The 15,057-nt window shown below is 43.0% G+C and overlaps 1 protein-coding gene across 5 annotated transcripts in view; it reads right to left on the reverse strand.

Annotated features, from left to right (window-relative positions):
• The window catches only part of MAMDC2 (MAM domain containing 2), a 168,409-nt gene that overhangs the window by 63,580 nt on the left and 89,772 nt on the right, over positions 1 to 15,057 (reverse strand). For all 5 annotated transcript variants that reach the window (XM_068553429.1, XM_068553428.1, XM_068553430.1 and 2 more), the window contains 2 exons: positions 5,024 to 5,280; positions 1,308 to 1,401 (listed from right to left, as the gene is read on the reverse strand). In XM_068553429.1, the coding sequence (XP_068409530.1) occupies positions 1,308 to 1,401; positions 5,024 to 5,280 (351 nt within the window). The remainder of the gene's footprint in view (positions 1 to 1,307; positions 1,402 to 5,023; positions 5,281 to 15,057) is intronic.

Raw genomic sequence — 15,057 nt, forward strand, 5'->3', positions numbered from 1 at the left:
TCGTCTCCCATATGTATAACTTGGAAATATAAAAAAAAGTTCAGTGTAAGTGCCCAGTGACTGAGAAGACAAACTTTCTGGAAGTAATCACAAAGATGTTGTAAAACTACTATTAACATCACTGAAATATTAACTGATGGAATTAGGGAGTAATCAGATTTAGAGAAGTAAAACAATTTTGCTTTCTGTGTTCTGTCAAATTTAGAGACTCTTTTAATTTTTGATTACAGCTGGATTAAATCATTTTAATGAAAAAATATAAGTATGTAAATCCAGTCTGGTTCTATCTGTTTCACTAGTTTTTTTTTTTTCTTAAAAATTAGAATTAGTCAAAAATAATATTTGGTTTTAGCTAATTAGCAAGTTTCTCTGTAATTTGAGGGTAACAGTTTAGCTTGAGTAGAAAATATTCTTTCTCAGTTCCCTTGCTTATAGAATATATATTTGAAACCATATTAAATTAGAGACTAACTCTATCTTAAGTGAAAGTTGGACTACCAAGGCCAAGTTCAAAAATTTACTTCCCACACTCCAAAACCCAGAATGAGGGCTCCTTAATAAGACGGATGACCACAGTGTCTCCCTGGGGCGTCCCAAGGAAACAAATTCACTAAAAGTTAAGGTCGATTGCATGTATCTGGGTTATCGTTAATATAGTGTCACTCTTCTTATTCTAAAACATTTGTTTTCTAAGTCACTTTGAATCAATTTGTTTACCTATTTTCCCAGAAAGTAAAAATTTCCTCTTTTCCCAAACACCAAGTTTATGGAAACAAAATTGGCCATGATAAAATAATGTGAGGGTTCACTTAGAGAGATTAAATTGAGTATATATTCTGAGGCCAAAAGCCATCATAGAGATGTGTACCAAATGCTAACATCTTTAAACAGGAGGACATTTAAAAATTAGATTCATAAAATTAGAAAGTTTTTATAATTCTACTCAGTAGATTTTGAGAGTTTTTTCCACCTACTCAGCCACCTGTCTATGGACCCAAGTTACCCTTTAAAGAGAAAGAGGGAGTGGGAGTGAGTTAGCATTATTTAATTTTAATTTCTTAGTAGGTAGAGAAGATAAAAGCTTCTTAACCCATGACAACTGACCTCTGGTATCAGAAAAATTAGATTCACTCTGTGAGAGAAAAAAAGAGTAATATGCCAGAAAAATGACAATTAAGTTAAATAATTTTTAAGGATAAGAGGAAAAGGTAGGGAAATTAGAAGGAATTAAAGCAAGTCTTGACCACAGGCATCTGTTGAGAAAGGAAAATTCCAGATGTGAGGAAGAAGAAAAAGAGAATGCTTACCTGTCTGATTTTGGCAGGGAACAGGAGAGAAAGAAATATCATCCAGGGCAACATACCCTCCTTTGGGACCATTGAAGGCAACTTCAAAAATAACCTGCAGAGGAGAATGACATATTGCTACATGTTTACATATTTTCTTTTAGGCTTAAGTGCTTGTAACTATGATTTAAAATGGTGTGTCAATCCAGCCAGGTGTATAGGCATTTGGGCAGCTCCCTCCTTAACCCACAGTTTTCTTTTGGGGAGAGTGAATACTAAGCCCTAAGTTGCATTTTATTGGTGGACTTCCCCCCTGCCCCATCCTGCCTCTTGAGTGTCAAAGTACCTGTATCACTTTCTGATAGAACTACAGAATTGACAATTTGCATTATGAACTTCAATTAAAGAAACAACAGCCTGCTTGCAGAAGGCAGGCTAATTTTGCCACTGCCCTTCACAGAGACCTAGGCCCCTCCAAGGTCCTTTCCCTTTTTCATACATAAAATTCCATGTCCATCTGGACAAAGATGCAGAGATGATCTCCTGATGCCTAAGTCAGAATCAGGCCCAGAAATCCTATGTACGGATATTAGGATTTCAGCATATCCTGGCATGCTCAAATGGTTAAAGAGAACACAGGGTTGTTAATGAGTTCAGCCCCCTTTAGTTATACTCTCTTCTCTGCCACCAACTGTAACTTTGAGTTCAGTGGATGACTTTCTGCTTGTGACCATGGGGATCAGGTGTGGTGAGCACAGCACTCACCTGTGTTGGGAAAACTTCCCAAGTATGCAGTCCACTCTGCTGCATTGATAACATGAGAAGAGACAGTGTTGAGCAGGGGTGGAAACTCAAGTGCCCACCCGGGCCAGGCAGGTAACATAAATGTGTGACATGGGTTTGGTCTGATGCAGCAGGAAAGGGTGTGAAATGGGGAGCAAGTCTCATCTAAAGGGGGCAGCTGCTACCCAGATTTGTCAATTGCTGATGTGTGGGAATTTAGGACTAACATGCCTGGATTTACTAAACTGTCAAGAGGACTTGGATCTCTAGATTTTTATTTGAAATCTTTGGATTTTTCAATGTTAGCAATTAATTCAAAAACTAAAACAAACATGCAAAACAAAAACAAAGAAACAAACATATACCACTACAGCAGCTAGGCAAATCATCATAGGCTAGATTTGACCCACAGGCGTCTAGTCTTCAACCTCTTCTAAAGAGAATGGTGTCTTGGCAGCAGATAGACCAGAGTTCAAATCCCATTTCTGTCACTCACCAACTAGGTGACCTTGGGTACATAGCTAACCCTCTTGGGACCTCGCTTTTCTTAGTTATAAAATAGGCATTATAACACCTACCTTGTAGAACTGTAGATGCCATTAAACGAGATGCTGTATATACAGAGCCTAGCATGCAGTCAGGTGCATAACGAGCTCTGAACTAAATCCATGCCTCTTCCTCCTGGGTGACACCCCCTCCTGAACTCACATTCATGTTTGAGGCTAGTTAGCCACTAACTAACTCCAGCTTGTCCCTTCTCCACTCTAGGTCTCAATTTCTTAATTTTTAAAAAAAGAGTTTGGACGAGATGGTCCCTTTCTGCTTAACAACAATGGTCCTGAGACACCTGGCCTCTGCAAAATCTAAGAGGGGCCCTGGAAGCTTGTCTCTGGCAATACAGGAAGGGCTGAGAACCAAGGAAACAGATGTGGACGAATGAGGAGGGGCTAATTAAGTTTACAGACTCAACACAGTCTGTGATATTTCGTTTTCAAGGTGCCAGCTGATAAAGCCAACGACAGAATGTGATCTTACTGAACAGTAAGGGGGAATAAGAATATTTCCGATCATAATTTGCAAATCACAGCCTCTGTGCCATTATGTTCTCTCTTGTTCAGAATGAGGGTCTCAAATGTTTGTTTTCCTTTTAAAAATTCATTTGAGAATATGGGGACCTTAAATTCGCTGATTTCCACAGGATAAGTTTCTTCCCCGCCCCCCCCCGACCCCCCCCCTGCCCCACCCCCCCCCCCGCAATTACCAAGAGCAAATAATCCTGGCCGTAATGAGTCCCGACTGACTGCTAGGGCAAAATCACACACGTGTGACCCAAAAGGATAGGTATTGAAGTTTAGTAGTGAACTTAAGCAGTAAACAGACATTGTAACTTTTCAAGCATTGATTAAAAAGAAAATTCAGCAAAGTCTCACTCGTATAAACGTTGCCCCAGAGTTTACGGTTGGATGAAAGCAATTTGCTAAGACAATGCCTTCACTGTGCATGTGACTCATTGACTTTAATTGAAGGAAAATTTTCTGAAGCAGTATGTGTATTTCTTTTCCTCCTTGTAACCCAAACTCACAGAAAATTTTCCACTGGGCTGCAAGAGCCAATCAAGCCCTGGTTAGAGTTTGGGAAAGGAAATAGCACACATACTGCGACAGGCCCCTCTCGGGGGCTGTTTGGGGGAAGGAGGGGGATGGGAAGAGGGAAGGGGAGTGGCAGGCACTGGGCAGGACACATCAGAAACTGAGACTCAAGCCCAACACTCACTGGAGCTCCACATCAGGTGAGCAGATGGCACCACTGAAAAGCATCCAGAGGATAATCGGCTTCTTTTGCACTCTAAACGGAACTAGGGAAGATATTGCAAAAAGCGCAAAGTGAAAGCAGGAGACGTTAAAACCCGTGGGAACTAAGACTCTCCTTAGAGTTCCAGATCTGCAACCACAATGTTGCACCCACTGACTCTAGAGGTCCTAGGGGTCCCCGGACAGAGCTGGCCCTCTTGCTTCAAATTTAGGTCAGATTTGAAGTAGGAACTTTTCTCAGTGCCCTGGCACGCACCAGCAGTGTGACCCAGAACAAAACGTCAGACTTCTTGCACTCTCCATCTCCTCCTCTTTCATCTGTAATATGGGGATAATTTCATCTACTTTGTTGAATGGTCATCAGTACTGGACCATCCAACAGACACATACATAGATATGTATTAATATATGTGCTTTGAAAACAGGTCTGCAGGTCTGCACGGATAAACACCAAAATGTTAGTAGCTCTTATCTTTGCAGGGCTGGAATAGGGTGTTTTCGTTTGATTTGCCTCTCTGAATTTTCTAATTCTTCTGCACTGGACATTTACCACTCATGTAGCTATAAAGAGTTTTAAACCATAAAAAGTTAAAAAACTTTATAGGCCCCCAAGGCTTGTTTCAAATTAGGGCCACAATCTTAAGTTTATTTCTGACTTTTATGGCATTATTTATACTGTAAAGGAGAAAAGAAGAAAATAAGTCATTTTTTTTTTAAATTTAGAGAGTGTATTCCCTCAAGTAAGGGAAACCTTCAGTTGCTGTCAGGAATGGAAGTTCAAGAGGGAGTTTCACATAGAAGGCGTTTCACTGATCTCCTCTTCTGAACTCACATGACCACGGTGCAAGGTTCAGAGGGAGAGTGTGCCCAGGAAATCTAGTTGGTTGACTGGCTTTCCCATAGTTGTCCTTATTAAAGAAGACTCTTTCTAGAAAATGAATTGATAAAGGAGGAAGGCAGAGGGAATAAAGAGGAAGGGAGAAAAGTGGAGAAGGCCAAGGAAGGGAAAAGGAAGATTAAGACTGAGACACAGCGGAAAAGAAAGAATGAGTGTGAGACTGCAGTATCTCTTGAATTCCACGCCTGGGTGTGGGTGGCATCCCTGTAGAGCGGCCAGGCCAGGGGCACACCTGGCACACCTACCTCCATGGGGTACGGGGCGCTGAACTCCACCTCAGCGAGGTTCCAGTCAGCATTCCCTGGATTGCCCGTTTTCCAGATCTCCTCATACAGGCCGGCCGCATCCCTCGAATACACGGAGAAGACGTTGTCATTCCCCTGCTGGAGTTGGTAATAAAACAACAAGCAGCCAGACATGGGGGCCGTGGTCATTGGGGAGATTAGCTGTGCCACCTCCTGGTAGTGCTTGACGTAAACCGAGTCCACATACATGTAGTGGCCTGAAATCACACAGAGAAGACAGCCTAAGACAGGCGGGCGGATTCTCAGATACAACTACATGATCTGGGATTTACTTCAAAATAATCCAGTGGGAGTGGAGGAGAGGAAGCGAATGAGTTATTGAGGAAAGAAGTTTGGCCACGGGTTGATGAATATTGCAGCTTGGAGATAAATAGTGGAGTTCACTGTGCTCTGCTTAATACAAGATAAGCACCATTCTTTTTCTTCCCCTTAATTCTGATTGAAGTAAAACATACATATAGAAACGTCGATGTGTCATCTGTAAAGTGTTTGAATTTTTACAAGCTGAACACAGCTGTGAAAAAAAAAAGCAGGACATTACCCCAGAAGTCCCCCTCCAACAAGCCTTCTTTGAGTTGTACGGTTTCTAAGAGCATACCAAACATACCATCTGTTCTTAAAATCGCAGTGACCCTCCTGTACATCTTTCCCAAGTACACAAAATGTCGCTGTGTGTTCTTTGAGTGAAACTAATATGAATTCAAACTAGATGACAATTTGTACCTCTTTAATAGAACATGTAGGTCAGTCAACACTGTTGACAGGGTTAGGATTTGGGAAGTTGAACTTGGGACCCCACTCGTGGCAAGGCTTTGGTGGGCTCCGGACCCAAAGGCTGACTGCATTAGAGGCATTTTGGTGAAAGAGAGAAACTGTGAGGCAGAATGGGGAGAGCTTGGATTGGACATTAAAAGAACTGACTTCGAATCCTGCTCTATATCTTACCATCCCTGGGACTTTGAGTAAGTCACTGAATATCTCTGGGCTTCAATTTCCTGATCTCTAGAATAAGAATCAGATATTTCTCTCATACGTTTGATCTGAGTATTAAATGAGATTATGTATGTGAAGTGGTTAGCATGTGCCTGGCACATTGTAATTTTCTAACATGATTATAATGAAGTAAAGCAATGCCATTAATGTTCTTAGTACCATGCTTTCCCCAGTATGGTACTATTATTGCCAGCAATTTTGTCTAAATTTATTTGAGCTGCAGTGACAGAGGAGTAATAGCAATGTAGCTTTGACAGAAAGGCCTTTCTATTTACAAGCTCAGAACAATTACAGCTTAATGTCTTTGCTTTTATTACATGGTGACAGGTTTATAATCATTCCTTTTATCCTCAGCAAAATAGCAGTAAGGATATTAGGAAGAATATATGCATTCACACACTGGAGACTTACTTTGCATCTAGCACACTGCCTAGTATGTAGTAGGCCCTCAACAAATGGTGATTCAAAACACATACATGGTCTCAGAAAGATCCTCACTGCAACATGGCAGAGGGGAAAGGTGGATAAATTAAAGCTCATTTTCTCCTGGTAGCAAATTGTTCAACCCCTCTAAAAAATCTCCCTTGCTTAAAGAGAATTGTCTGATCATCTTGCCAAGCCATGCAACTGTGAATAAACAGAAATCACAAACTCAGATGATCAGAGCAACCGGCCAGATCAAGTATATGATTGAAGTGGAGTGGGTCAGGGAGAAAATAGAGTGATGAATTAGCTGCCAACATTGGAAATCACATTTTACCAGCAATGAGAAGCAGAAATTAGGCTTCTCTGAAAAAATCAGAAAATCTGATAGTGCTGGGTCCATATCCTCGGGCTGCAACAACCAGCTGGTGGTAAGGGGCGCCAGCCCCGTGCATGGACCTGTGTTCCTCCCTGAGAGCCCATCCCTCTACTTCCAGCTGATGCCCTGACATCCAGCCAGGTGCTGCAAGCTTTTCCCATTGAAACTCAAAATCCAGATTTTTCTGGCAAATCCATTCATTTAAAAATGATACCTCTATTAGTTTGCTAGGGTTACCATAACAGAGCACCACAAACTGAGTGGCTGAAACTAAAGAGACTTGTTGTTCCACACTTCAGGAGGCTAGAAGTCCAAGGTCAATGTATGAGAAAAATTAGTTCCCTCTGATGACTGTGAGGGAGACCCTATTCTATGCCTCTCTCTCCTAGCTTCTTTGGCATTGGCACTCTTTGACACTGACGGATTGATCTCTGCCTTCATGTTCACATGGTATTCTCCTTTCTATGCATGTATCTTTCTGTGTCCAAATTTCCCCTTTTTATAAAGACACCAGTCATATTGGACTTGGGGCCCACCCTACTTTAGTATGACCTCATCTTAACCAATTACATCTGTAATGACCACATTTCCAAATAGGTCACATTCTGAATTTCTGTGGGTTAGGACTTCAACATATGAATTTTGAGGAAATATAATTCAACCCATAACACCTCCCACCATAATTTTTAAAATTTTGTGTGTGCCAAATAAACATATCTGCAAGACTGGAAACGGCTGATGGGCTCCCAATTGGCCACCCCTGGGGAGGGATTTTAAAGGAAGAATCAGAATGTCAGGCTGAGCAGAATCCAAGAACCTCTGATAAGGAAGCAGGGCCATGAACCCCCCTCCTAAGCTCGGGTGTCCTCTAAAGCACTGCTGGTGGCCAGGTACCCCGACTAATGCAGAACGCGTGTGACCAGCTAGCCCTGTAACACGCCTTTGCTCACTGAGAATGCATGTGAGTGTCAAAGGCAGAGAGGAGGTTTTTATGCCCTTTGTAATTTGTCTAACTGGTGAAACAATCTCCTTCCAAGATATCCAGCCAGGGAGACAGGGTAGAGGAGCTGTCATGCTTTGTTTCCTTGATACGTCATTGCGTGGCCATGCTGGCGGGCTCCTGACGTACTCTTCATTCAGTGTCCAGCTGCTTCACCTTTGGATCCACAGCAGCAATGGGTGCCAAGGCCATGCCACACCGGGCTGTCCTCAGCTGATGACCAAGCAGAGCAGGGGTACCAGGGCAAGGCCATTCTGCCTGACAGGGGCTCTTCGGCAACTCCCCATCGGCCTGGCCCCCCTCTTTCACAGGTGTTAGCCTTCCATCCTGTGCTGAAGGCTCTCCCCACCCAGGCCGCGTTAGGACTTCTGTTGGGGCCCTAGGCACTTTTGCTGCTCTGGACCCCTTTCTCCACAAAATATATTAAAATTATATTTTATAACTGCATTCATATAAAGATGAATATGATCTAGGCCGGACCTATTATAATATTTGTTATTATGACATTCATTTTTTCCCTCTGATTTTAAAATAAGTCAAATTAAAACATGCTCATGGATTCCTAAAAATGTCAGGTCTCCTAGGCACTGGGACTTCTCTGCCTAATGGACACATGGTCCTGGGCCCCAGCTCCTCCAGCTCTCTCCCCACTTACGCTTCCCAGCCATTTCCCCCAATAAGTCTCTTTCCACCTAATCCCAGCTTAGTGTCTGCTTCTCGGAGGACCCAAACTGCCACAGCCATGAAGCAGGAAATCAGTCTACCCAGGGTGAGGGGCACCTCCAAAGGCTCCACAAGACTCTCAGTAAATCTAGGAGACCTCACAAATCCACTAGAAATTATTCATTCTACTTCCGGAGTACACGATAACTCTGTTTAGGAGCAATGTCTCACACTCCATCCCATTATGAATGTATCTTCCTCACAGTTGACAGATATCTGAGAGTGTTCTTTAAAGGCTACTCACTCACCTCCTGGGTGGACAATATTTTAACCCCTGAATTTGCAGTTAAGTGCCTTGTGCCCATGCACAAGACACTAGGCCAAGTGAGCCACAATCCCATTCCTGATGCAAAAAAACAGCAAACACAATGTGACCTGCTCAAAGTGAGTCAGAGAGCCTGCTGGGAATCAGACCAGGACTGCTGACACCAAGTCTCATATGGAACCACTAGACTAGACCACATTCTGCTGCCCCTCCCTTTCCTCTCCATCATTCATTTGTTGCCAAGTTGGGTATTATTTACTGACTGAGTAAGACTGTTTTTCACTAAGATATAAAAGGTAGCTCATCAGAAGTTTATTATCTCAGTTGAAAGGGTGGGGATGATTCAGAAATCACCAGGTGTCTGCCCCAGGGGGCTGTGCCAGAGAAATGACCAGCAGCCCAGGCTGAGTGTGTGTCATTGGGTACAATCTGCTCTGAGGAAGAGGAGCCAATGGTTGGGGGGAGTGTGCAGGCACTGTTTTGTGTACCCTTCCAAGGAGAATGAAGAAGGTAGCCTGGAGTCCTTGGGAAATTATGTCTAGTGTCTGATATTATGAGAACTTTCCTGCCCAGCTCAATGAGGCCAACCCTCATTGACCTATCTGGTCCAGGGTTCTAGAGCCGGCAGAATCTCTAGAAGAAGCAACTTTTATCAGATCCTTTAAGTCTGAGTAGATGAAACTAGGTATAGATAGATCTTAGGTGGAAAGGATCCTATAATCAACCAAATCATTGGGGATCCTGTTGAAAGATCAAAACTCTCGGTGATGCCAGCCAAAGCTCAGGCCCCTCTGGCATAAGGCCTGCGATAACGGCACATGTACACTTGCTTCTGAAGAGGACTTTCTTCCTTTCTTGCAGCAGTCCTCTGTACTAGCTCAACTTTTGTTGTGGAACCAGTGGCCCACTGGTAGTCAGCCATTTTCCCTTGAATTAGGAAAAGAACCTTGAGGGCAGCTCCTGAACTTTTATTTTCAAACAGTCTGGCTAACCAGCATTCCACAGAGATTGCCCTTGGCTTGGCTGTGATGCCAATGGCGTCCTCTGACTCATCTATGATTTGGTCCCGTTGGCCACATTTGTGCTCCAGTTGCGACGTCTGCATCTGTGTCGTGGTTGTCTGGACAAGCTGTCTCCCGGGTAAGGGAGAAAACTTGAAGGAACGTATGCCAGCTGGTCTGCTGCCATCGTGAGGAGACAGCACCCAAAGACAGCAAGTTATCATGCCCACTCTCCAGTCTACGGATCTGACAGTCATCTGCTGAACCTTTAGTTCTAAGGGTTTGGGTAAGTTTTACTATAATAGAGTCTGACTCTATAGTAGAGTCAGATTGAAGTGGAACTTCTCCTAGTTTCTGCTAAGACCTCAGTGCCAAGAACGATGGGGGACAAGTCCCTCTACTTTCTACAGAGTGGTGTTAGACCATCCCTGTTGGATGTGCTACCTTGTGGCAGACCTGGAATCTAAGCCAGCTCTACCAGAATAGCCCATCTCACCACCACCCCCTGCCAGCCTGTATATATGAGAAGGCCAAGGAGGGATCAGAGAGACTGGAGAAAGAGTTCCTTTGAAGAGAGTTGTCACAGAGCTCACGTGCCATGTGTTTCCTTTTGGCCCCCCCAAGGGAACGGGAGGAGATTGCTTCCCCTTTCTTACCTTGATCCAAGGGAGGGGGCTTCAGGGAACCACTTGTAGAGAGGATGGGGGAGGGAAACTACCATCTAATTTCATCCCCACCCATGCTTGCAAGTTCCTGGGTTCTGTGACTGCCTTGGGCCTTGAGAGGAGTGTGGCAGAGTTAATGGGAGAATTTGATCAGTGGTAACTGGAGTTTGTGGGGTACAGAGGCTGGGGCCTGACTCTTGACTGCATGCAGCTAGAGGTTGTAGGGGCCTGTGAGGGCAGAAGGGAGAGAAAGGATTTTTGTTGCCAGTGAGCTGTACTTCCAGAGGTTGATGGGGCAAAGATTTGAGTTTTCCCTAAGCCTAAGTGGGCAACTCAGAAGGTAGCTGGGCTAGAGCGCCTTAAACAACTCTTCTCAAAGGGACTGCATGCAGGGTGTTAACCCCAACAGAAAGGGGCTGGTGATGTTAAAAAAAAAAGAAAAAAGAAAGAAAGTGCTGGTATGGTGTACCTAGTGACAGGCACTAAGGGGGATTCATAGATGGCCAGGCAGAGAGTGCATCATTTTTGTCACTGGCTGTGAGAGAAATGGCCAGCATCTGGCCACCTGCAGTGTGAAGGGCATCGACTCCAGATTAAACAGCACTGGTCACATACAACCTTCTGTCTCCTTCCCTTCCCTTTCTGTTCCACCCGCATCCTACCTTTCCCAACCCTGGAGGAATTAGAAGCAGCAATGTGAGTGGGGAAAGAGGAAGAAAAGAGCAAAGGGAAGAAGTATGAAGAAATAAAGCCCAATCACTTCTCTGATGCTGCTCTGTGGTCTGGTCTGGGGGAAAATTTGAACTGGATGAGAAATTGGAGTTTTGACTTGACTGAACTTAATCCTTAAAAATGAAGCTATTTGTTAATACTTGAAAGTGCCTGGAAAGCCATGGTAAAGTCACCCAAGGACAGAGAAAGGAGATCCAGCAGAGCTTGCACAAAGGCAATGGTAAGAAAATTAATAAAGCTGCTCCCCTACTGGGTGCTTATGCAATGAACCAAATGGATCAATGCAGAGAGAGAATGAACAGGTGCTGTTAAGATGATGCTTGAACTCAACCCAAACCGAAATGGGAAAAGAATGTCATGAGTTATGGAAAGATGATCCATCCATCTCATGGTCTTTGATGGAATAAAACAGTTCTGACCTTATTTTACATTTTGAAACTTTGTTCAGCTCCTTCTACGGTGGCACCATATGCAGACCTGATTTTTAAAAGCTCAGCAAAGAAACAGATTTCCCTCATTATCTTTCCAGCAATTATCTTCTTTTTGCTAAGGCAGGTAAGAGACAGTCATGATCTGAGCTGTCAGTAGGTTACCCCCTGAAGGATTTTGTTTCACTTCATAAAATATTAACAAAGGAAAAAAAATCCATATGTGATGAATCCAAACTGAATAAGAAAAAGCAACATAATATCGCATCCCCTTCAGTATGCCACCACAATCTTACTGCGGTAGTCATTTCCACCATAAGACAGGAATTTGGAGACACAGCGCTCATTTGAAAGCTCTGACTCGCTGTTTGGGGCTGTTAAAAACACACAGCCAAATGAAGGAAAACTTATATCCACATAATATTTTTCAGATATTACATTCACCGTTCCCTTTTCTATAACACATAAGCCAGAGCCTCCGGGGAAGACTTCCCTCAGCAGCTCTGCAGCTCTTAAGTTTCTGAGCAGGCACACAGCTTCCCTCACCCCTGCTGTTTGTTTCTCCAGTTTTCACCTGAAAGTAAAAGCATAAGCTGCTTCCAGGAAACGAGTGGACAGGAGATGAGTTTATATAGAGACAAATCTGCTGCTGCAGGCAGACATCTGAACCATTTAATCTTTCCTTTGCCACCCAAACTGATGGAGCTCAGGGAAAATCAATATACCTGGTAGAAGGCAAATGTAATAAGAAGGCAACCTCTCTCTTGTTTAGAGCATTGGAGGTTTTTTTTTCCCCCAAGAGTGATCTCGGTCAAACCTTTGAGTCATATGAGCACAGAGCTTTTCAAGTAAAACATTTTAGAATTTTTAGAACCCATCTTTTTTAGCCCCGTCCTATGCAGGGGGGAAGTCTTACATAGGAGTCTATGTGCGAGGAGTATGAATGAGTGTGTGAGTGTGTGAGTGTGTGTGTGTGTGTGTGTGTGTGTATTGGGTGGGAATGAGAAGGCTCTTCGGCTACTGATTGGGCAAAACCTCACTCCAAAAGTTGAAGAGAAGTCGAAGTGAAATAGCAGAGAAGAGCTGGAAGAAGTGAGTGGAAGGTAAGTAATCAAGATTCCTGCTGATCATAAGCAGAAACATAACCTAGGATCTAGGGCCTACTCTGCCATCATCTTCCATGCTGGCATTCTCAAATACTCCCCAGACATCAAAGGAACCACCCACTCTCATGCCTGTACACCTCTGCATATGCTACACTTATCTTCTCCTTATCCATCAGGTCAAATTCCAGTTCTGACATGACTTCCTATAGAAAGCCTCCCCTGAACCCCAAAACCAAGGTGGTCTTTCACTTCTCTATGATCCCATATCATTTATTTCATACCTCTATTGATCATACATAACTATGCATGTTTACATAGCATTTCAGTATTTGAACACTTTGAGAAATGCCATAATATACATTAACACAGAACTATATTAAAGGCACTGAGAAGTCCTGAAATAAATCTGTTTAGCTTTCTTTAGCTCCAGGTTTCCACAGTTTATTTGATCATATATATAGCCCTTCTTCTCTCATATAAAGACTTTTATACTCAAGTACTGGTATTCTAGGGAATAGAACTTTGGAAGAATTGGTTCCTGTGATCTCTTTGAGGTCAGTGACAGTTTTTGTATCACCAGGATATGCAAGAATACCTGACCTATAAAGAGTGCTTATTATGTGTTTGTTGAATGAATGAATGAGTGATCAATGAAGAAGCCTCATTCTGATGTTCAGGCTCTGACTAGGCTGACTATAATCAGATGCTTTGCTGGAAGGGAGATAAAAGTCTTCCTAGATTCCTTCCCTTCAGGCTCAGGGTCAACGACTTCTTTAGGCCTTGGTATTGATGTCAGGGGACTAAACAATGCTAGAGGGCAAAGCTGCCTGCCTTTGGTAGGTGTTTTAAAATAGCCAAGGAAGAAGAGAAAAGATAGAAAAGATGGAGAGGAGGAGATGGGATGGAGAGAGGGAGGGGAGAGGAGAGAGGCGAGTGCCTACAGCAGGGGTGATACACCCTACTACCAAGTCTTTGTGCTTCTCAGGGATGACCATGTCATCATGCCTATCTCTTGATATAGATATTAGAAAATCTCCTGGTCGAGATATTAGAAAGGCCAGGTCCTCTTTTTCCCATTCCTTAGTCCCTTTAGTCCTCCTTTTTCTTTTTTTCTAATGCCAAATGCAATGTATTTATATGTACTCAGGAGGGACCCAAAGCACTTTTTTTTTTTTAAATAGATCTCTATTGGAGTATAATTGCTTCACAATACTGTGTTAGTTTCTGTTGCACAACAAAGCGAATCAGCCACATGCATACATATGTCCACATATCTCCTCCCTCTTGAGCCTCCCTCCCATTCTCCCTATCCCACCCCCTAGGTCATCGCAAAGCACCGAGCCAATCTCCCTGTGCTATGCTGCTGCTTCCCACCAGCCAACTATTTTCCATTTGGTAGTGTATATATGTCAATGCTACTCTTACTTTGCCCCAGCTTCGCCCTCCCACCCCATGTCCTCCAGTCCATTTTCTATGTCTACCTTTTTATTCCTGCCCTGCAACTAAGTTCATCAGTACCATTTTTTTTTTTTTTTTAGATTCCATATACATGCGTTAGCATACGGTATTTGCTTTTTTCTTTCTGACTTACTTCACTCTGTATGACAGACTCTAGGTCCATCCACCTCACTACAGATAACTCAATTTCATTTCTTTTTATGGCTGAGTAATATTCCATTGTATATATGTGCCACATCTTCTTTATCCATTCATCTGTCGATGGACATTTAGGTTGGTTCCATGTCCTGGCTATTGTAAATAGAGCTGCAATGAACATTGTGGTACATGTCTCTTTTTGAGTTACGGTTTTCTCAGGGTATATGCCCAGTAGTGGGATTGCTGGGTCGTATGGTAGTTCTGTTTTTAGTTTTTTAAGGAACTTCCGTACTGTTTTCCATACTGGTTGTATCAATTTACATTCCCACCAACAGTGCAGGAGGGTTCCCTTTTCACCACACCCTTTCCAGCATTTATTGTTTCTAGATTTTTTGATAAAGACCATTCTGACCGGCGTGAGGTGATACCTCATTGTAGTTTTGATTTGCATTTCTCTAATAATTAGTGACGTTGAGCATCTTTCAATATACCTCTTGGCCATCTGTATGTCTTCCTTGGTAAAATGTCTATTTAGGTCTTCCGCCCATTTTTTAACTGGATTGTTTGTTTTTTTGATATTGAGCTCCATGAGCTGTTTGTATATTTTGGAGATTAATCCTTTGTCTGTTGATTCATTTGCAAATATTTTCTCCCATTCTGAGA

The sequence above is a fragment of the Eschrichtius robustus genome, chromosome 10 (genome assembly GCF_028021215.1).
Source record: "Eschrichtius robustus isolate mEscRob2 chromosome 10, mEscRob2.pri, whole genome shotgun sequence".
Taxonomy (NCBI): domain Eukaryota; kingdom Metazoa; phylum Chordata; class Mammalia; order Artiodactyla; family Eschrichtiidae; genus Eschrichtius; species Eschrichtius robustus.